The sequence below is a fragment of the Myotis yumanensis genome, unplaced genomic scaffold, assembly GCF_028538775.1.
Source record: "Myotis yumanensis isolate MYYU_CA2020_CCGP unplaced genomic scaffold, mMyoYum1.0.hap1 SCAF_10, whole genome shotgun sequence".
NCBI lineage: Eukaryota > Metazoa > Chordata > Mammalia > Chiroptera > Vespertilionidae > Myotis > Myotis yumanensis.
This window is the reverse complement of record NW_027223761.1, coordinates 75,870,272-75,893,930: the sequence shown is the minus strand read 5'-3', so window position 1 is coordinate 75,893,930 and position 23,659 is coordinate 75,870,272. Positions and strand designations below refer to the sequence as shown.

General features: G+C 36.3%; 1 protein-coding gene across 4 annotated transcripts in view; it reads left to right on the top strand.

Moving 5' to 3' along the window:
* DYNC2H1 (dynein cytoplasmic 2 heavy chain 1) overlaps positions 1-23,659 on the top strand; it is a 297,101-nt gene that overhangs the window by 141,190 nt on the left and 132,252 nt on the right. For all 4 annotated transcript variants that reach the window (XM_070426022.1, XM_070426020.1, XM_070426023.1 and 1 more), the window contains 5 exons: positions 8,367-8,530; positions 10,367-10,486; positions 11,219-11,353; positions 12,959-13,102; positions 22,172-22,261. In XM_070426022.1, the coding sequence (XP_070282123.1) occupies positions 8,367-8,530; positions 10,367-10,486; positions 11,219-11,353; positions 12,959-13,102; positions 22,172-22,261 (653 nt within the window). The remainder of the gene's footprint in view (positions 1-8,366; positions 8,531-10,366; positions 10,487-11,218; positions 11,354-12,958; positions 13,103-22,171; positions 22,262-23,659) is intronic.

The window sequence follows — 23,659 nt, the reverse complement described above, 5'->3', positions numbered from 1 at the left end:
GCCGAACGACCTTCCGGATGTCCTTCTGGATGACCTTCCGGAGGAAGCCGGTCTGCACGGATTTTGTGCATCGGGCCTATAGTATATTAATAATACAAATGAGCAACGTGCAGTTCCTCCTCAATTTCTCATTGTTTTTTATTTTATGATTTCTGTGTGCCTAATTGTTCAGCCCTTGCAGAAGGTAGATATGGCAATTTGCAATTGGTAAATAATTGAAGACCACTGGATCAGCTAGACATGTAGAAGTTGTTAAGAAAGAGGCTGGTATAGTTGGCAAATAGTTCAAGTTTTACTAACAATATATGTCAAAAGTATTTTTCATTATCCAGTCCATTACATTTATTTCATTTCCATGTGGGATTTGAGTATGGATCCAGGAGTTATAGTACAAATGATAGCTGAACTTCATTGTTGGCTTTTTTTAGTCCACATGCTTACTAGTAACCTTAGTCAGGGTTGCTTCATATGGGCATATGTATTTGAATTAAGTTTGTGATTAATTGTTATATCTGTTTCTAGAGGGTGGCTCTCCATGTGGGTATATCTTTGTCAGACCAATTGGATCTGGGAAGCCCAATGCTATAAACAGCCAGACCAGCCTTCCAGGTTACATTTGGCAACATGTGAAGACATTTTTGATTGTCACAATACAAGAGTTCTATGCCAGGGACATCTTAAAATGCTCAGAGCATCTCGCAACAAATCATTTTCCAGCACAAATCGTCAATAGTGTTGAGGTTGAGAAACCCTAAGCTAGCTGACTGGTGTGACCCATGAATCTCTGTACTGATATGATATATATTTAAATATGTTTTCATTGATTTTTTAGAGAGCGAAAGAAGGGACAGGGATAGAGAGATAGAAACACAATGAAAGAAAAACATCATCGAACGGCTACCTCCTGCACACCCCCTGCTGGGTATCGAGCCCACAACCTGTGCATGTAACCTGACCGATAATTGAACCAGTGACCTCTTGGTTCCTGAGTCCACACTCAACCAATGAGCCATACCAGCCGGGCTGTACTGATATATTTTAGTTAGTCTCAGCATGGCATGAATATATCCTTATATACAATCACCCCAAATGTCCACATCTATTATACAAGTTGACCAAACAAAACAAAATATACTCAAGCCTGATTCAGGTTCAGAAACCAAGATAATAGACATGTAAGTTAAGACTTCCTCTGGAAAGAGGACAGGAGACCAAATCTTATACTTGTACCCAATCATTCTGTCTTCATAGTTCTCTAAACTACAGTAAAGGTTTTGTGTCCTGATGAAAAAATTGGCCAAAATTAACTCCAGCATAGGTTAACTCCAATGTAAATGAAGACTTTCTACAGTTAAGAATGTGTTGGATTTATAGTTCTACATCTCATATTTTCTAGAGTAGGATATGGGGCTTATAAACAAGCGTCTTTTTTTAGACAATAAGCCATTTACTTTGAATTTTTAAAATGTTATGTCCAAATAATACATGCTTACATAATCGTATAGTACATAATGGCAATGGTGTTTTGTCCTTCCCCTCCTCATTATTAGTCCTACTAACTAGAGAAAACCAGTTACTTTTCAATTTTAATATTTTGTTGAAATATAAATGGATGTGTATCCTATATAATAAAGAGTTAATATGCTAATTAGACCAAACAGCAGAATGACCATCCAGATGACCTCTGGACGACCATTCGGACAACCTTCCGGATGAAGCTGGGGACTGCGAGGACCCAGGCAGCGGAGGGCTATGAGGGCCGAGCTCCTTGCACGAATTTTGTGCATCGGGCCTCTAGTATATATTTAAGCACCCAGATTAAGATACAGAGCTTTATCAGCACTCCAGAAGAGCTCTTACTTACCACTCTCCCCAACAAGGATAACCACAGTCCTGATTAAATAGCATAGATAGGTTCTGCTTGTATATGAACATTGCATAAATGAGAAGGAAAAAAAAGAGCAGCACCTCGTAACTGAGGGCTGGGAACTGGCCTGGCTCTAATAGCTTGGCTATGGTATTCTATTAAATGTAAAGCATTTCGCATTTCTAACATTAGACATGTCACTCAATGCCCATAATCAACCATAATCAAGCCTGAGCACGAAAACAAGAATACTTCCCACATCACAAAAATAACCAAACATCTTTCTCTCCCAGCTAATTTGAGTGTCTTCTGCTTTGTTACCAATTATAACAGTCTTACTCTATTTCTCTCCTCTTCTAGATGAAAATTATTGATACCATTCATAGATTGTTTGCTCTTTCTGATGGCACTCATTCCCCAGCAAAATACACTTTATTTGAACCATTCCCAAATCATCTAAGTCTAAATCCTATAACTAATGCCTCAGTGCCTTCTTACTAAGGCAGTGCAGTTTCCCATGATGATCTATCTTTAACTGCAAATGCCAGTAAACCTGAGTGGATGCTCTTTCAGCATTGGTTTTATTTTGTTTTGTTTATAGTGTATATTTTGTGCATGGCTCAGCTTTGGCTAAGTTATTTTTTAGGTATTTGTCCATTCATCCAAATTGTCAAATCTATGTATATATTATATATATTGTCAAATATATGTAATAATGTCATATCTTTTTAATTTCTCTTGGTTTTGTAATGATGTGTCCTTTTCCTTGATAATGGTAATTTTTTCTTTGTTCCTTGATCAGTCTTGATAAGGTTTACTAATTTTTTAAAAATATCAACTTTTAACTTTGTTGATTTTCTTTTTTTTATTGTCTAAAGTTTTACATATGTCTCCTTTTTCCCCAACGATTTTCTTTATTGTATTTTATTTTTTTCACATATACATGTCTCATTTAATTTGATAGAATATTTTCATTAACAATCAAGAAAAAGATATAATTGCTTATGCTTAAAATAATATATTCATATAATTTTTTAAAATTAAAGTGTAGTTGACATACAATATTGTATTACTTTCAGGTGGTCAATGGTGAATTAACATCTCTATACCTTACAAAGTGATCATGACAAGTCTAATAACCTTTCATTATTGTACAAAGATACATTGACTATCTGATATTATTGACTATATTCCCTATGCTGTCCATTCCATTCCATGACTGTTGTATTTTTAAACTGATTTTTACACTTCATTATTTTATTTCTATTATTTTCCTTAGATTTTGTATGTTCATTTTTTCTGTATTTTTGAGATGGAAATTAAAAATATTGGTGTTCAGTCTTTTTTCCCCCCTAATATATGCATTTATGTCTATAAATTTTCCTCTAAGTCCCTCTTTAGCTTCATACTACAAGTTTTGATTTTTTTGTTTGACTTATAAATTAATTAGCAATTTTTTGGTGGTGTTTAATTTCTGAGGAGTTGGAAGTTTTCTAGTTACCGTTTTTATTGATTTTTAGCTTAAGTTTATTGTGGTCAGAAAACTTATTCTCAAGTGTTTATTTGTTTTTGAATTCTGTTGAACCTCTTGCTCTGACATTGATTATTTTTTTTTATTTTTTATTTTCTTAACAATAACCCACAACCGTCGGACCAACTTGACATTGATTATTTTCATAAATGTTCTATGTACTATTGAAAATTATGTGAATTTTGCTAATGGTTGCTTTAATTTTCTCAAGTCAATTAAGTCAAGTTTGTTAATTGTATTACCTTCCATGTCTTTAAAATTTAAATTCTTTATTGTTTAAACGATTACATAAGTCTTCTTTTCCCCCCATTGACCACCCCCTGCCACCCCCAGCCCCCCAGCATATGCCGTCACCCCCCCCCCATCCCTGTCTGTGTCCATTGGTTATGCTCATACGCATGCATACAAGTCCTTTGGTTGATCTCTTATCCCCTCACCCCCGCCTTCTCTCATAAATTGAACAGTCTGTTCGATGCTTCTATGACTCTGGTTCTATTTTTGTTTATCAGTTTATATTGTTCATTATATTCCACAGATGAGTGAGATCATGTGATATTTATCTTTCTCTGACTGGCTTATTTTGCTTAGCATAATGCTCTCCAGGTCCAGCCATTCTGTAGCAAATGGTAAGAATTCCTTCTTTTTTTGCTACAGCATAGTATTCCATTGTGTAGATGTACCACAGTTTTCTAATCTACTCATCTGCTGATGGGCACTTAGGCTGTTTCCAAATCTTAGCTATTGTAAATTGTGCTGCTATGAACATAGGGGTGCATATATCCTTTCTGATGTTTCTGATTTCTTGGGATATATTCCTAGAAGTGGAATTACTAGGTCAAATGGAAGTTCCATTTTTACTTTTTTGAGGATGCGTCATACTGTTTTCCACAGTGGCTGCACCAGTCTGCATTCCCACCAGCAGTGCAAGAGGGCTCTTTTTTTCTCCGAATCCTTGCCAGCACTTGTCTTTTGTTGATTTGTTGATGATAGCCATTCTGACAGGTGTGAGACGTTACCTCATTTTTTGATTTGCATCTCTCGGATGATAAGTGACTTTGAGCATGTTTTCATATGTCTCATGGCCTTCTGTATGTCTTCTTTGGAAAAGTGTCTAATTAGGTTTTTTTGCCCGTTTTTTGATTGGATTGTTTATCTTCTTTTTGTTAAGTTGTATGAGTTCCCTATAAATTTTGGAGATTAAACCCTTATCAGAGATAACATTGGCAAATATGTTCTCCCATGTAGTGGGCTCTCTTGTTTTGTTGATGGTTTCTTTTGCTGTGCAGAAGCTTTTTATTTTGATGTTGTCCCATTTGTTTATGTTCTCCTTAGTTTCCATTGTCCTGGGAGATGTATCGGTAAAGATATTGCTACAACAAATGTCTGCTATTTTGCTGCCTATGGCTTCTTCTAGGATTTTTATGGTTTTTCCATCTTACATTTAAGTCCTTTATCCATTTTGAGTTTATTTTTGTGTATGGTGTAATTTGGTGGTCTAGTTTCATTTTTTTGCATGTTATCTGTCCAATTTTCCCAACACCATTTATTGAAGAGACTGTCTTGACTTCACTGTATGCTCTTGCCTCCTTTGTCAAATATTAATTGAGCATAATGGCTTGGGTCGATCTCTGGGTTCTCTGTTCTGTTCCATTGGTCTTTATGCCTGTTCTTGTGCCAGTACCAGGCAGTTTTGAGAACAGTGGCTTTGTAGTAAAACTTGATGTCTGGTATTGTGATCCCTCCAAAGTTGTTCCTTTTTTTCTCAAGATTGCTGCAGCTATTTGGGGTCTTTTTATATTCCAGATGAATTTTTGGAGAGTTTGTTCCAGGTCTTTGAGGTATGCCATTGGTATTTTAATGGGGAGTGCATTGAATATATAGATTGCTTTGGGTAGTATGGACATTTTAATTGTTGTTGATTTTACCAATCCATGAACATGGTATATTCTTCCGTTTGTTTATGTCTTCCTCTATCTCTTTTTTCAGCGTCCTATAATTTTCTGGTCCTTTGCCTCCTTGGTTGAATTTTTTCCTAGGTATCTTAATCTTTTTGTTGCAATGGTAAATGTACCTTCCACGTCTGTACTGTTTTTCTTGTTTTTTTTTCTATGGTGTATGGAGAGAATATCTTAGAGTCTCCTTGATTTTGAATTTGTCCATTTTGCTTTTAGTTCTGTCATTTTTAGCTTTTAATATTTTAGAGCTATGTTTTAGATACACATATTTGGAAAGGTTATTTCTTCTATTATTTCCTATATCATTATTAAATGTCCTTTATTTCTAGAAATGTCTCATGTTTTTGAACCTGACATTAGAATGGTTACAGTAATATTGGGTGGCTAGTGTTTGCATGATAACTCTTATCCATTCTTTTACTTTCAATTATTTGTTGGTCTTATTTATAAAGCATGCCTCTCATCAGTGGTATATAGCATTTAACTTGCATTTTCCTTAATCATGCAGTCTTAATATTTGTAATGCAATTTAACATAGTTAACCAATTCATGCAATAACTGGTGTAGTTTTCGAATTAACCTGATTTTTGGGTCAGATTTTTTAATGATTTCTTAATGGTTACTCTACAACATGTAGCAATACACATCTTTGACTTATTATTTTAATACAAGTAAATACTTTGCCACTTCGCCAGGACTGCATTTTAACTCCACATACCCTCTGCCTGCCTTTTCATTTTTGTTGTGATACGTTTTCATGCTCCACATGATGTTATAATTGTGTTTAAAATCTATATTTATATGTATTAACCTTTTCTAGTGTTCTTAAATTCTCTCAGCATTTTTTCCATTTATCTCCTCATTTCTATCTGGATTCGCCTTCTTTTATGGGGAGGATTTACTTTTATATTTAATTTAGTGAAGGCCTACTAGAAATAAATTTCTTTTTCTTTCATTTTTGAAGTATTTTTATTTCTGTCTGTTACAGAATGCTGGGTTAACAGTTATTTTCTTTAGCACTTTAAAGTTTTTATTCCATTGTCTTACGATGTCATTACTGTTAAGCAATAGCCTGCTGGTTTTATTGTTGCTCCCTTGTAAGCGGTTTCATTTTTCTCTGGATGCCCTGAAATGTTTCTTTTTCATTCAAAATGTTTATTCGTCTTCTGTGGTTTGACTCTGCCATCATTTGGGTTTGTTTTCTTTGCATTTATTCTGCTTAGGTTTTCTTGAATCATTTCAGTTATTGTAAAGGTATTATATTGGGCTTTCAAATTTGTATTTCTCTAATAATGATTAAAGTTCAGTGTTATTTTGATTTTGTTTTTTCCTCTATCACAAACTGCTTTTTGAATTATTTTCACATTAACTTAAAATTTTTAAGTAAAATTTTAAAATTTATTCTGGTCTCAAAAATTTTTTATAATGTTTTTCTTAACCTTTGAAAATAATCTGTGGAGATATGTTTTTTTTTACTTAAAAAATATCATGCCCTGGCCAGTTTTATCAGTGGTTAGAGCACTGGCCTATGGACTGAAGTGTTACAGGCTCGATTCGCCATCAAGAGTATATACCTTGGTTGCAGGTTCCCCAGCCTCAGTTGCTGGAGACAACCAATCAATGTGCTTCTCTCACATCACTGTTTCTCTCTCTCTCCCCCCACTCCATTCTACTCTCTCTAGAAATTAATGGGAAAAATATCCTCAGTGAGGATTAAAAAATCAATTATTTGTTGTCAATTTAAAATAATAAGTTATGGATATAATTGTTGATTAATATCTCTGTATCTGTTATATAATGAATATTATTGTTTTCTATTTTAGAACTAGAGGTCCAGTACATGAAATTCATGCACGGGGGCGGGGGGAGGGGAGGTCACTCAGCCCGGCCTGCACCCTCTCCAATGTGGGACCCCCTTGGGAGATGTCCAACTGCCTCTCGCAATATGGGACCACTGGATCCTTACCGCTCACCTGCCTGCCTGCCTGCCTGCCTGGTTACCCCTAACCCCTCTTCCTGCCTGCATGATCGCCCCTAACCACCTCTACGTGGCTGCCTGACCGCCCCTAACTGCTCCCCTGCTGGCCTGATTGGCCCTAACTGCCTCTGCCTTGCCCCGCACCTGGGACCCAGGATTCCCTCCTCCAGCTGGTTGCAGGCACCCAGGACCCAGGCTTCCCTCCCTCTGGCTGGCCGCAGGCACCCAGGATCTGGGCCGGCTTTGCCTGGGCTGCCCTCAGCCACAGGGGACCTTGGGCGGGAGGCTTCTCCCAGGCCGCAGCTGCAGGCACCCGGGACCACGGGGCGGGCGGCTTGTCCCTCTCCTGGGACGAAGACTGGCTGGTCCCCATTCCTCTCTCATGAGCTCATTTGTGCCTGGCTGGTCACCATTGCTCTCTCCCGAGTGTTGAGTGTCTGAGCCGCTACAGCATGATGGTGTAAGGGCATGACAACCATTTGCATATTAGACCTTTATTATATAGAATGCACTCCTTTTTAAGGCAGAACTTTACTTTTCTTATGTTATTAATGATAACTTTGTAATTACTCATGTGTTGATAATCCTAGGTTTATACCAGTTTATTCTATCTCCAAGCATCACATCCTCAATACTCGTTATAATAAACACGTTTTAACTGATGAATTTAGAAATAGAGAATAATATATAATAGAAAGTTTTTAATTTTTTATAATCTGTAATCAATTTCAGAAAAATTTGGAATATGAAACATGTAGTTAACACTAAAACCATCTTGAATATAAGTTGATACTCTTGATGCTTCAATATCTTGGGGACATCTTAATGAGTATGACTTACAATTGCTTACATAAGTGCCAGCTAATAAAGCATCTGGTTAATAGTGTTTTGGGTAGCCTAACTGTTGTTCTTTTGAACTCTTGAAAAGTCTGTAATACAAACTATTTAGAATTACTGGGAAATTTTATTTTTAATGTCATGTAGCAAAACATAGGATATCAAGGCCAACTAATTGTGTCACTTTTTAAAAAATAGGACCTCGTTATGTGGTACAAATAGGTGACAAAATTATTGACTACAATGAAGAATTCCGCCTTTTTTTGTCAACGAGAAACCCAAATCCCTTCATTCCACCGGATGCAGCTTCCATTGTTACTGAGGTTAACTTTACTACTACAAGAAGTGGATTACGAGGACAGGTATCCATCTATCATAATTTACCTTGGAGATCTTTTGCTGTTTTATATACTCATTAGACTTTTTCAATGGAAAGCTATTTTGTTAAACTGTTTAGCATTTAATTTTCTGAAAATATACTTTCAAGTTATCGTAAATCATTTGGGTTTATTTCATGTATCATTTGTGTTAGAAGTGTGCATTTGTTGCTAAAGTCAAATTGTTGATTCTTTCAGTATAACTTTAATTTTAAGTCTGTTTCCATCATATATGGAAGAATTCGAGAGATGGAAGAATCATAGAGATTGTGACCAGCTACTTTATTTTTTTAATTGTAAAAGATGAAGTTTAAATGTGAAAATTTCATTTAATTGACATACTTAGCTAGTTGAGGGTCTTTGATTCCCACTCAATTTTTTTCCTTCATCAGAGCATACACACCTTTGAATTCACTTTATCTGGGTATGGTTTATTAATGCATGGATTTCAAAATAAAGTTTAATGTCCAGACATTTATTTATATACTATCTCACTTATTTTTTTCACTTTAAACATATACCTGTTGATTTTTTGAATATCATCCTATTTTTTATTTATCTAACAATCGTAGATTTTTGATTTATATGGTAGCATGTCTATTTGCTATAATTTTCACTTTATTGTAATTTTAAAATCTTCATTATAAAATATTTTTCTTACCATATTATGTGACTCACCAAATATATTTCTATGAACATTATCTTTGGATTTACTTGATGATAATCTTATAAATAAAACAATAGGCAGATTATTCAAAACTTGGCAGAATTAATTGACAAAATTGCTCCTTTTGTCTAAAAGCTCTCCATAGTGCACAGCTGTGGTGGCTCAGTGGTTGAGCATCTGCCTATGAACCAGGAGGTCACGGTTTGATTCCTGGTGGGGGCACACGCCTGGGTTGTGGGCTTAGTCCCCGGTGTGAGGCTTGTAGGAGGGAGTCCATCAGTGATTCTCTCTCATCATTGATGTTTCTATCTCTCTCTTCCTCTCACTTCTTCTCTGCAATCAGTTTTAAAAATATTTTTAAAAAGTAAATAATAAAAGCTCTCCATAGTAATTGCTGAAAGTCGCTATTTAGATATTTAACAAAAACTAAGAGACAATGCTTATATAGTTTATTTTGATTATATGATTTATGACATACCAGTGTCATTCCCTAATTTGAATTTCCAAAATTAAGAATTTGACACAGCATTTTAAGAAAAACAGCTTTAAGATTCAATTCACATGCTATGCAGTTAGTTCACCAATTTAAAGGGTACAATTCATTGATTTTTAGTGGAGTGCTTTTTCTTATGGTAACAACATTTTGAAGAACAAACTTTTCCAAAGTCGCTGAGCTGTTTTTCTTTCTCACCAAAAACATATGAGTGTTCCACTTTCTCCACATAACATTTGTTATTATTTATTTTTTAATTGTAGCCATACTAGGTAATTGATGATATAGTGTTTTAAGTAAGATATCTCACACTTCTTTTTGTGAATACTTAATCATTAAAAATAGTAGCTTCTATACTTTTTATATATGTAATCTAAGTTTAGAATTAAATATTCCACATGGATATGTTAAATAATGCATTTTCTTCTACCATCCTGTAATATTTAACATTTTATCCATCAGATTAACTATTTTTTGTCAGAAATAATTGTGAAGGTGTCTCATATATATATAACCAGAAAGAATCATGTGAGGTGCATAGTATCATAATACTTGTAGGATTTGGTCAAACTTAAGGCCTGCTTGTGGGAAGTTTTTATTTTATTATGTTTTCTTTAAACTATATCACCAGAATAACCTTGATATTAAAATTTGTTTTAAGCTTTTGGCTCTAACTATTCAGCATGAAAAACCTGATTTAGAGGAACAGAAAACAAAACTATTACAACAGGAAGAAGATAAGAAAATACAGTTAGCCAAGCTTGAGGAATCTCTCTTAGAGGTAAAATTTAATTATTCAAGATATTTATTATATTACCTTTTTTCTTTAATAAATATACTGGTATGTAAATATATTTAATAAATATGCTAGTATGTAAGTAAATATACTAGTAAGTAAACAAATATACTAGTAAATATACTAGTAAGTTTTTTTAAAAATTAATAGTACCTTCAGCATGTTTTTGGTTGTGTCAAAGACATATCAATATATCTCTTAAAACTAAAATTCAAACAAAAAAAAACTAGATATTTTGGAGTATAAGATTTTAAGAAATAATGTTTAGCAAAAAAGAAAAGAACCAACTCATGGACCTGGACAACAGTGTGGTGATTGTGGGGAGGAGAATAGGGGGTTTAGTGGAGGTGGAAGAGGGTATAAGGGGGATAAATGGTGGTGAAAAAATTTTAATAAACACTGTCTTTATATTGGATTATTTCACTAATTAATTATCTGTTTACATGCTCAGAATTTCAAGAAGCATTAAAAGGTAGCATGAGATTATAATTTAACCTGTAACATTAAGTATTTTTTATTAGATTGATAAATTAATGTATATGCAATGCTTTGATGATATAGTATAAAAATTTCCTGTATCATTCTTGGAGGCTATAAAATGTTGAAATTGTTTTAAAATAACGTAGGTTCTCATAAACATCATCAAGTTAATTTTAGTTAATGGATTACTTTAATATGTATGATAACATTAATATTACTTTGTTAATTTTTCTACAGACACTTGCCACATCTCAAGGCAATATTTTGGAAAATAAGGATTTGATTGAATCTTTGAATCAGACAAAAGCAAGCAGTGCACTTATTCAAGAGTCACTTAAAGAATCTTACAAACTTCAAATTTTTCTTGATCAAGTAATTATTCCCTCTTACTGATCTTATAGCCTGTTTTTATAAGCTTTTATGTTAATATTAAAAATGTACAATAAGAACTTTAGGGTGATTTCAAAAAAAAGAAAGCTATTAATAAAACCAGAGCCTTGGGTCTGATTCTTAGTATTACAGAGAGGGTGATGAGATCTTGGCCTTGAGGATAAGACTGCTGGTCAGTATACCCTGCTGGGTTCTACTCGTGTTAGGTATACTGTTATCTGAAGTTCTACAGTTTAAAATGAGCATATTGAACATGACTATTATAGCATCTTTGCACACCTGAAACAGAAGTTAAGGCAAGTGGAATCCATCCATTAGTTAAAAGAGTTTTTCTACTAAAAACATTTTTTACCTGTGTATCCTGAACTATGTGATTATGAGGGTCTGAACTGTTTTCTTACAAATGGTTAGAATCTTTTAAACGTTTTTTGACATTTTCTTTTGTAAAATTCCAACCTCCTTTCAGTATAATACATTTTTTCCTCTTCTGCATTCTAGTGACTGAGCTTTGCTTGAAGAAAATAAGACAACCAAGCAGATTAATGTCATGTATTGCAGGCTGCTAACTGACCTTCTTTCATTCTTTTCCATTTACTTCAATAACGTTTTCAAATTTCTAGTTCAGTATTTTTCATCTATTGCTCAAATTTTATAATTATATATTATTACCTTTTTCATCTTGGCAAGAGCTCTATAGAAACTAGAATAAGAGCAAACTTATAGCTCGATTCCAATCTTGTTTCCCCACCTTCTCTAAACTTGGCATATCTCATGATTGTCATTCTATACCTAAAGGAATTTGAACTTTCTTTGCTTTCTTTTTCTTAACAGGCATTGCTGAGTCACACACATAATTTTACCAGTATCATATTTGTAAACCTGGGGCTTTGATGGCGATCCTTCTCAGAGTTCCACTCAGAACCTTGAGGCCATTTAATCCTATGATTCTCATTTTTTATAATCCTTTACCTTCAGTCAGAATCAAAGCAACAGTGGTTATTAACTCTTTCTATACTTATGTTGAACAATGCTAGATGCTTTATTATCTTAATGTGGCCACCTGTTATAGTCTTCTTCACTCTAGTTCCATCAGTAATCTTGCTGGAACTAGTCCCACACACTACATTCATAGTTTTTGTTTTTTGTTTTTTTTTGCTACAGGGATAGCCTAGTACTACTGTCCTGCTCTCTTGCATTATCTAAACTGGTTCCCTTTTGAAATGTGAAATTGCATTGTTTATTTTGTGATCACAATGGTTTACCATTCCATCTTACTCTCTTCCCTAATACGAGTGCCCATGGTCCTCATTAATATCAACCCATGAACTACTTCCAGCTTTGTAATATGTGGGGTAGATACGTATTTGAAATATATTTCCCTCAATTTCATAAAAATAAAAACCAGACCTTGCTAGTCCTTTTAGTTATAACATTCTATGATTTGTCATCTTCATTCATTTGATGTATGTAGAAATAGTAAGGCTGTGGCTGGATATATGCATAGTGGTCTGTAGGTGGCAGTAAAACACTTTTACTCAGGTGTTTTGTGTTTTTGTTTTTCTCTCTCTCCCAACCAATGATTCACAGGAGCGGGATGCCTATCTTCCTCTGGCTGAGAGTGCTAGCAGGATGTACTTCATTATCTCTGACTTGTCCAAAATTAATAACATGTACCGTTTTAGTTTGGCTGCATTTCTTCGACTTTTCCAGAGAGCTCTGCAAAATAAACAGGTATGCTATTGGTTATCCTATAGCTGAGACTGAATAAGACAGACCATTTTACTGATGATTAATTTATAATTTCTGAGCAAACTTGTTTGGAATTATATTTCAAAAGACCACATGTAACAATTTTAAACTATACTTAGAAGAAAGTACCTCCTTTTTATGTTCTTAACAAACTGTCCCAATGTAACAGTCTTCTGCTTTTGTGTTAATACTAGTGACCCAGCGCATGGATTCATGCACATTGAAAAGAAATTAATTAGAAGGTGGTCTGTGGGGCGGGACTGGGTGAGATGGGCTGGACATGCCCTGGAGCCAAACTCCCGCAGTCCCTCTCTGGCCAGCCGCACCTGGGGCGGTGCCACAGATCAAAGGGCATCTGCGGAGTGAGTTGGGTCCCTCTGGCAAGTGAGGTCCCTCAGCCTGGCCTGCAGGGATTGTGCTGAAATTGGCTCTCCGACACCCTCCAAGGGGTTCCGGAGTGTGAGAGGATACTCTGAAAAGTTGCTGTCATACAGTGTGTGGAATGCAAACCCAAGTGTGCAGTAAACCAGATTTAGGGCTGGCAGTGCCAAGCAACAATATAAACCATGGCCGAAGATGGAATCGCGCAACCCCGCAAGGAATTGGGCTTCCTCCTCTCTGGTTCCGGGGTGTGTTACCCAAGAACTGCCGCTGCCAAGTCACTGCAGCTTGGTACTAAACCAGATTCAGGGCTGACAGTGCCCCAGCAACAACATAACCCATGTCTGAAGGTGGAATCGCATGGCCCAGCAACAACATAATCCACGGCTGAAGGTAAAATTGCAGGGCCCTGCGAGGAACTGGGCTCCCTAATCTCTGGTTTCGGGTTGTGTCACCTGAGAACTGCTGCTGCCAAGTCACTGCAGCTCAGCAACTCCTGCGTTGAGCGTCTGTCCCCTGGTGGTCAGTGTGCGTTATATCTACCGGCCAGTTGGACGGTCGCTTAGACTTTTATATATATATATAGATTAACATAATGATTTATGTTAATGATTTATGTTCTTAGTATAAAGCAAAAATTAAAGACAAACATTAAAAAAACCCATACAACCCAGTGCGTGCCTCACTCAGGGTCTGACTGTGTGACCAGAGCAACCTGTGGCCACTCGACCCTGGCCCCTGGAACAGTCCTCCTGAGGCTACCTGGAGCAACCCAGCACATGCCTCATTCTGGGTCACAGGAGAGTTTGGATTGTGTGACCCAGAGCAGCTGGCCTTGGCTCCACACTGGGCCCTGGAAGGGGTGACCTGAATAACCTAGCATGTGCTCCAGTCTGGGACACAGGAGAGCACTGACTGTGCAACCCAGAGCAAGCCGTTCCTGCTCCACCCCAGGCACAGGGACTTGCTCCTAGGACAACCTGAAGTAACTCAGTATGTGACCTAATCCAGGCCACAGGAAAGCTCTGATTTTGTGACCAAGAGCAACCAGAGTCGGCTCCACCCCAAACCCCGGAACAGGCCTGCTGGGGCTACCCAGAGCAATCCAGCATGCACCCCTCTCTGGACTATAGGAGAGCACTTCCAGGGCAACCCAGAGCAACCTGGTGTGCCAAGCTAGGGGCCACAGGACTGTGCTGCAAGTGCACTGCCAGAGGAGTCAAGGTGCCTCCCTGCCATGGGTGGTGGACCCGCAAGACGAATTGCATGCCAAAGGACTCTGGGTGCTCACAGGAATTTGCACACCAGAGGAACTGTGCATGTGTCCCCACCACCCCGAGCACCTGAAGTGGACAACTGAGGTACCAGATCTGTGGGAGATGGGGATACAACTCAGAGCAAAGACAATAAATGTGTGAGATTCAAGGCAGACCCAGCCTCTGGGCTAATGATTTCTGGGCCATTGGACTGATAGGGACTTCAACTCTTAAACCCAAGCAGGGTGTCCAGGGCCAGAAAGAGACAGCAAAAACGAGGAGACAAAGAATGAAAGAAAAGTAGGAATCACCAAAAAACGGGGGGGGGGGGGGGGCTAAATGAAATGGAGGCAAGCAATATATCAGAGAAAGAATTCAGAGTAATTGTTATAAAGATGCTCAACCATCTGGATGGGAAATTCACCAACATATGTAAGAATCAAGAGAAATGAAGAATGATATAGCAACAATAAAAAACACAATGGAAGGTTTCAATAGTAGACTAGAAAAAGTGGAGTACCAAATAAGCAAGTTAGAAGACAGGGTAGAAAAATCACCCAATCTAAACAGCAATTGGAAAAAAATTAAAAAGCAGGAAGAGAGCTTAAGGGAGCTTTGGGACAACATGAAACAAAGAAACACGTGCATAATAGGGTTGCCAGGTCAAAAAGAGGAGTAAGGAATAGAAAGCCTATTTGAAGAAATAATGACAGAAAACTTCCCTGACTTAGGGAAGAAAAAAGTCACACAAGCACAGAGAGTCCTACACAAGATGAAACAAAAAGACCACACCAGGACATGTTGTAATTACAATTGCAAATGTTAATGACAAAGAAAGAATGTTAAGGGCTGCAAGAGAGGGACAGAAAGTTACTTACAAGGATCTCCCATTAGATTACCAAGTAATTTCTCAACAGGAACACATCAGGCCAGAAGGGAATAGAATGAAATCTACAAAGTGATGCAAAGCAAGGTACTGAATCTAAAAATACTCTATCCAGAAAAGCTATCAATCAAAATTGAAGGTGAAATCAGGATCTTCTTAGAAGAAAAAAAAAAAAAAAGGGCTAAGGGAGTTTATTGCCACCAAGCCAGCAATGCAAGAATTTCTAAAAGGACTGTTGTAAAAAGAAGAAATAGAAAAGGAAGAAGGAACACAGGAATAAAGAAGAAAAATGGCAACAAGCAAGTGCTATCAATAATAACCTTAAATGTAAATAGATTAAAAGCTCCAATCAAAATACACTGGGTGGCTGAATGGATAAGGAATCATGACCCATATACATGCTGTTTACAAGAGACCCACCTCAGAACAAAGGACTCACAGAGACTGAAAGTGAAATGGAAATGAAAAAAAAAAAAAAAAAGCTGGGGTAGCAATACTTATATCTGATAAAGTAGACCTCAAAGTGAAGGCCATAAGAAGAGATAAGGAAAGCCATACTAAAGGGATCAATACTATTAGAGGATATAACTCTGGTAAACATATATACACCCAATACAGGAGCACCCAAATACATAAGAAAACTTCTGGAAGATATCAAGGGTGAGATTGATAGCAATACAATTATAGTGGTGGAATTTCATACCCCATTGACACCACTGGCTAAATCGTCTAGACAATAAACAAAGAAGAAGCAATCTATACAACTCACTAGATCAGGTAGAAATAATTGACATCCGCAGAACATTTCACTCCAAAGCAATGGAAAATACATTCTTCTTGATTGCACATGGGACATTTTAATGAAATACCACGTGTTAGAACACAGGCTAAGTCTCTTTAAATTAAAGAATATAGATATCATATCAAGCACCTTCTCAGATCACAATGGCAAAAAATTAGAAATTACTATAAAAACAAACAAAAAAAGCAAACTCTTGTAGGCTAAATAGCATGCTATTAAACAAATTATTGGATTACCAAAGAAGCAAAGAAGAAATAAAAAGCATCCTGGAAACAAATGACAATGAAAACATAACAATCCAAAGTCTATGGGATACAGTAAAAGCAATTCTCAGAGGGAAGTTCATAGCTCTACAGGCCTACCTCAAGAAAACAAGAAAAACTGTAATAAATTAACCCTACAACTTAAAGAATTAGAAAGAGAGCAACAAGAAAAGCGCAGAGTAAGTAGAAGGAAGGAAATAAAGATTAGAGTAGAAATAAATGACATAGAAATGAACCAACCAACCAAACAACAACAACAACAACAAAAAACAATGCAAAAGATCAATAGAATCAAGAGTTGTTTCTTTGAAAGGATAAGTAAGATTGATGAACCTCTAGCCAGGCTCACCAAGAAGCAAAGAGAGAGGACCCAAATAAACAAATCAGAAATTAAAAAGTTGAAGTAAGAACTTGCCCCACAGAAATACAAAGGATTGTAAAAAAAAAAAAAAAAAAAAAAGACTACAAACAACTCTACTCCAACAAACTGGACAACCTAGATGAAATGGACATATTCCTAGAAAAAATACAATCTTTCAAATCTCAATCAGGAAGAATCAGAAAATCTGAATAGGCCTATAACTATGGAAGAAATTGAAGCAATAAAAAAAAAACACCCCAAACTTCCAGCAAATAAAAGCCGTGGTCTAGACGGCTTCACAGGGAAATTTTACCAAACATCCAAAGAAGTACTAAATCCTACCCTCCTCAGACTATTACAAAAAATCAAGAGGAAGGAACACTTCCAAGCTCCTTCCATGAAGCCAGAATTACTCTAATCTCAAACCAGATAAAGACGCTACAAAGAAAGAGAATTACAGGCCAGTATCCCTGATAAACATAGATACTAAAATCCTCAACAAAATATTATCATATTGCATCCAGAAATACATCCAAAAATCATACACCATGATCAAAGTGGGATTTATTCTGGGGATACAAAGCTGGTACAATATCTGCAAATCAATAAACGTGATACATCACATAAACAAATTGAAACAAAAAAACCCCACATGATCATATCAGTTGATGCAGAAAAAGCATTTAACAAAATCCAACACCCTTTTTTGGTAAAAAACTCTCAGCAAAATGGAAATAAAAGGGTCATCCCTCAACATAAAGCCTTATATGACAAACCTATAGCCAATATCATATTCAATAGGCAAATACTAAAAGCAGGAACAAGACAAGGATGCCCACTTTCACCACTCCAGTTCAACATAGTATTAGAAGTGCTAGCCATAGCGATCCAACAAAAAGAAGAAATGAAAAGTATCCAAACTGGAAAAGAAGTAAAACGCATTATTCGCAGATGACATGATATTGTACATAAAAAACCCTAAGGACTCAATCATAAAAGTACTAGATTTAATAAATCAGTTTGAAAAAGTAGCAGGATAAAAAATTAACACCCAGAAATCTTTGGTATTTTTAAGTACCAATAATAAACTCAGAAAGAGAAACTAAAAAACAATCCAATTTACCAATGCAACAAAAAAATTAAGATACCTAGGGATAAACTTTATGGAGGTAAAAGACCTGTATTTAGAAAACTACAGGACATCAAAAAAAGACATAGAGGAAGATATATGCAAATGGAAGAATATACTATGTTCATGGATTATAGAATCAACATCATTAAAATATCCATACTACCCAAAGCAATCTGTAGATTCAATGCAATCCCCATGTTACATCTTAGAGTGCCAAACACATGTATTCCAGTGAGCAAGGTGGAAGCTAATTTGCCTTTTACAACCCAGCCCTGTGTCAGTGTCATTTCTGCTGAATGATATTAGTTGAAGTAGTCACATGCTTACCCAGATTCAAGGGGTTGAGGAAACAGACTTTACCTCTTGATGGAAGGAGTGTCAAAAGATTGGAGGTTTATATTTTAAAACAGCTACAAACATAAGTTTTTGTATTGTTATTTTGTTTTTTTCCTGTTTCGCTTCTCCAATTATTTTTCTTAGTTTAATGGGGCAAAAATGCACATTTGTAAGCCTTGCACAAATATTGTCTAATTATCCTTTGAAAATATCTGCTATCGATATCTTACACTGATGCAAAGAGTGCTTTATTCCATCCATACCTTTACCAACAATGGATATTATATATCTTTGTGTAATTGTCCTATTAGGTAATTGAAAGTATGGTATTGTATTTGGAATTCTTTGATAATTTATAAGATAAAAATCACTTGTAAGATACATACCACTTTTAAAAATATATTTTTATGAAAAAATTTAATCTTCATAGTTCTTGTTTTTGGTGTAATACTAATATGGGTGTTTCTTAAGTTATTTTGGGGGCAAGAATAATTGTTTTTTAAATTAAATTCGGGAACAAAATGTTATATTAAAGTAGGTTTACATAAATCTATTTTTCCAAGGAAAGATTATTATTTATTATATTAATATTTATTGCAGACTCACTATGTATCAGACATTACTCTTGGTGTTGGGTTATATAATATAACCAGAGAACAAAACAGGACAAAAATTCTTATCTTCATTAGCATGGCTAATTAATACAGAAATTCTTTATTTGATTATAAAAGATTAACGTTTTACTGATTTTTTTTCACTATGTATGTCATTTGAAGTTGCTGTTATATTCAAAATTGAAATAAATGGCACCCAATGAAGAGCTAGTGCTTTGGGGTATGTTTTGTTAGCAAAAATCTGTCTACTCAGTCATGGCAGACAAGATAAGCATTTCTGTCTTATATATTTGTTTTTCTGTTTTGGCACATATCATTCATTTTTTTAACAATTTTTTAAAAATTTTTATTATTGACAGTATTACATATGTCACCTCCCCCCCTTGACCTCTTCTAGCCCACCCTGTCCCCCACTCCCCAAGCCTTCACCACCCTATTGTCTGTGTCCATGGGCTATGCATATATGCATACAAGATCTTAGGTTGATCTCTTTGCACTCACATACTTAAATATGTAAAATAAAAACCTTACTTTCCAATGTTTTGAAAATCCATTGGCTCTTGTTGGCATGGTAGTCTGTCTCACAATAGAGTATCTTTTAGTGGATCCAGATTTCAGTTTCACATTTGGTCTTTGGTAATAAATAGTGAAATGAAGATGAGCTCTCTCAGTTAGAACATGCTACCAGAAAGGCCGGGAACCTAGGTTTGCCACATCTGAATGCCAGTTCATGATGTTTTCTACCAATTTCATACATTACATTGCTTATTCTGGGAGTGTTTCTCTACTGATAAAATTATTTTATTAGTTTGTTTTTTCTTGTCAATTATAATTATATAGGAAAAAAACAAACATAGTCTATACATTATTTAAATGCTCCCTGAAGAGAGATATAAAAATCATATCACACTTAGGAAAAAGACCAGCCTTCACAATCTCCTCCCTGCATTTCTACCCCAAGCCAATTTTCATGAATCAAAGGAAATAGCCATTAATGTCATTTTTTTCAAATCATGGCAATCATGTACAATGGAATTACAGAAGCAAATTAAACCACAAAAGCAGTGGTTCTCAACCTGTGGGTCGCGACCCCTTTGGCGGTCGAATGACCCTTTCACAGGGTTTGCCTGACACCATCCTGCATATCAGATATTTACATTACGATTCATAACAGTAGCAACATTACAGTTATGAAGTAGCAACGAAAATAATTTTATGGTTGGGTCACACATGAGGAACTGTATTTAAAGGGCCAGAAGGTTGAGAACCACTGCACTAACGGTGTGTATGAATTTTTGCAGCACCAATATCAAAGTTATTGCTCATTCTATTCAATTTGGAGAGCAAGGTTTAAGATAGTTTACGTTCCTATATTGAGGACTAGAGGCCTGGTGCATGAAAATTCATGCACTTGGGGTGGGGCATCCCTCAGCCTGGCCTGCACTCTCTCATAATCCAGGACCCCTCGGGTAGGGTCCCTATGCCTGGCCTGAGATCAGGGCCTATTGGGGCTTTACTTCCCCTGGCTGCAGGCAGCTGGCCCCACCTCTGCCGCTGCCACTGCTTGTCATCTGTGCAGCATTCCCCCCCACCCCCCACCACCGGTGGCCTCCCTCTGCAGGCAACAGGCATGGGGTGCGATGGCTTGGTTGGCCTGGGTCTCCCTCTGCAGGGCGATTGCTGGCCAGCCACACACCTGCCACAGAGTTGCCGCCAGGTGCCCTGGGCCTCCCTCTTTCTTTACTGGGGGCTGGGGCCAGCCCTGTGAGGGGCCATCTGTCTACCTGATTGCCCCTAACCACTCTGCCTGCCTGCCTGATTGCTCTAACCGCTTGCTCGGGGGTGGGGCCAGCCTGTGAGGGGCCGTGGTGGTTCTGGTATCTGGTCATTCCAGTTATTATGCTTATGGTGGCTGGCCTTTTATTATATAGGATGAGAAAACTTTATAGTGTGGTTCTGGTCATACTGTGTTGGGGCTGGATTGGTAAATGATAATATAAGTAATGAGATGGTTTTAACACAGACTGATGTAGTATTTTTAATTTCAGTAGGAATCAAAGTGGTATGGTCAAAACTAATTCATATTGTATTATTGATAACTGATTGTAATTTTCATTTATTAGAAGTTTTTTTTTTTTTTTAAATATATTTTATTGATTTTTTACAGAGAGGAAGGGAGAGAGATAGAGAGTCAGAAACATCGATGAGAGAGAAACATCGATCAGCTGTCTCCTGCACACCTCCAACTGGGGATGTGCCCGCAACCCAGGTACATGCCCTTGACCGGAATCGAACCTGGGACCTTTCAGTCCGCAGGCCGACGCTCAATCCACTGAGCCAAACCGGTTTCGGCTTATTAGAAGTTTTAACTGTCAAAAAAATCCAACTGAGTAAATTTGAAGATCTAATTGGCTTTAGTAAGTGATTCATGAATTGGAAGCATCTCATCTAGCAAGTAGAAGGGCATTCTGATGGGTTGTACAAAATGAAAAGTTTTTATAGGAAGAAGGGTGGGGGGGGGGGGGGGTGGCAAGGACTCTATTAGGAAAAGAACAGAAAGGATCTTTCAGTCCAGGACATGCCAGGGCTTTTATGTGCAGATCGCCTCTCCTTCCTTTGTGGGGTGTGGAAGACATTATGCCTGCGTGACAGATCACCTTGCCGGTGTTTGACCAAAAGAAAACCATACCCTGGTTGTTTAAGATTACATTTCTGGTAAAGGTCATAACTGCAGTTAGGTCGGGTATTAAATCAAGACTTGGTATCATAGGTTTTCGCGTAAGTGACACCATTTTGGATCTCTGGTTTCTATACATTGAAGAAAAAGATACCAATTTTTATTGTATTCGTATACAAGTTTAATGCACTTAGTTGTTTAGTCCTTTAAGTTTGATTGCCAAAGTTAATTGTTGTTCCAGAATCAGCTTTGACTCTGGAGGGATAATTTATAAGTGTGATTAAACTATGGGGCTACCTTTTAAATCTTCATAAATTTTCAGTTTTCAAATTTTAATCTACAGGATTCTGAAAACACAGAACAGCGAATCCAATCTCTGGTCAGCTCATTAAAACAGATGGTATATGAGTATGTGTGCCGTTGTCTATTTAAGGTAAGAAATGTTATGTTTTTCACTTATAAAATACTACTGACTCTTGATTTAATAGAATATTACAGTTAAATTATATAACTGCCTACAAGGAAGGTTATGCGATTGGCATTTCCGACATTTTTCCAGAATAATATTCGTTACTATCTAGAATGTCTTGCAGCCTTTTGGATAAGTAGGGAGAAAAGTGACAAGTGAAGAAGGCAGAGCAAACACTGGTTAGCTGACTTAGTTCCTGGAATTCCAGTAGCCACTGAAGGAGGAAACTAGGATGAATTATGTAGGTCATTTTCTAGCTGGGGTTTCTTAGACTCAGCAATATTGACATTTTGAGCAACAGTATTGTTTGTTGGGGACTGTTTTGTGCACTTTAGGATATTTAGCCGCATTCTCTGGCCTCTACCAACTCATGCCAGTAGCACTTCCTTTGCTTCTATTGTTATAATAAAAAATATTTCTGGACATTGCCAAAGGTCTTTTGGGCTAGGGACAAAATTGTCTCCTATTCCTAGTATTAGGAAGTAAACTAATGCTTAATTCTGAGTTGAGAGAAATTTGTCACAGAAGTCTTCATATTATAAGGTCCCCAGAGGATTATACATTGAAACATTTTAGATATTTTGAATATTATAAAAAACACAAGGGCTTTTTCTTTAGAAATTTAAAAAAATATCAGTCTTTGCATATAGCTTAAGATATGTTGAAGAAGAACTTTGTAAGGACAGCTAAGTGAAAAATAGAGTTATTGTGGGCCAATTATATAGGCTTCTTAGAAAATCTGGGAAAAGATATAGTTAATATATTCTTTGGAAAGGGATATTAATTTTAATGATTAGAGTGATATTGTTGAGGATCTTTACGTGAGACAGAGAATAAATCCTTCAAAGTACAAATACATAAAGTTTTTTTATTTTCTTTACTATATATTCTGTTGTATTGCATCTTTTGTTGCAGTAGGTCCTGAAGATCTTCCCATAAGCATAAATATGTCAACCTCAATATATTTAGTGACTCTGTGGTATTTCCTAATATGGTTATATGCTACTTCATGTAACTAATGCTTTATTGGTGGATATTAGATTATTTTTTGAAATTATGAATGACAGTGATATCCTGTGCAGTATATTCATCTTTATATACATGTGTAAGCTGGTATTTCTGTTCAGATTTCTCGATGAAAGTATAATTTCTGGTCCAAGGATATACACTTTTGAAATTTTGTTGAATGTTATCAAATTGCCTTCTAAAAGTTTACCAATTAATTCTCTCCTCCACAGAGTAAGGAGGCTCTCTCCTTCCCTGTGTCCTAATCAATCCTGCATATTAACCATCTTTTTAATTTTTACCAAGTTGCAATTTATAAATAAATTTGAAATTCTCTATAATTTGCCATTTTTGTCT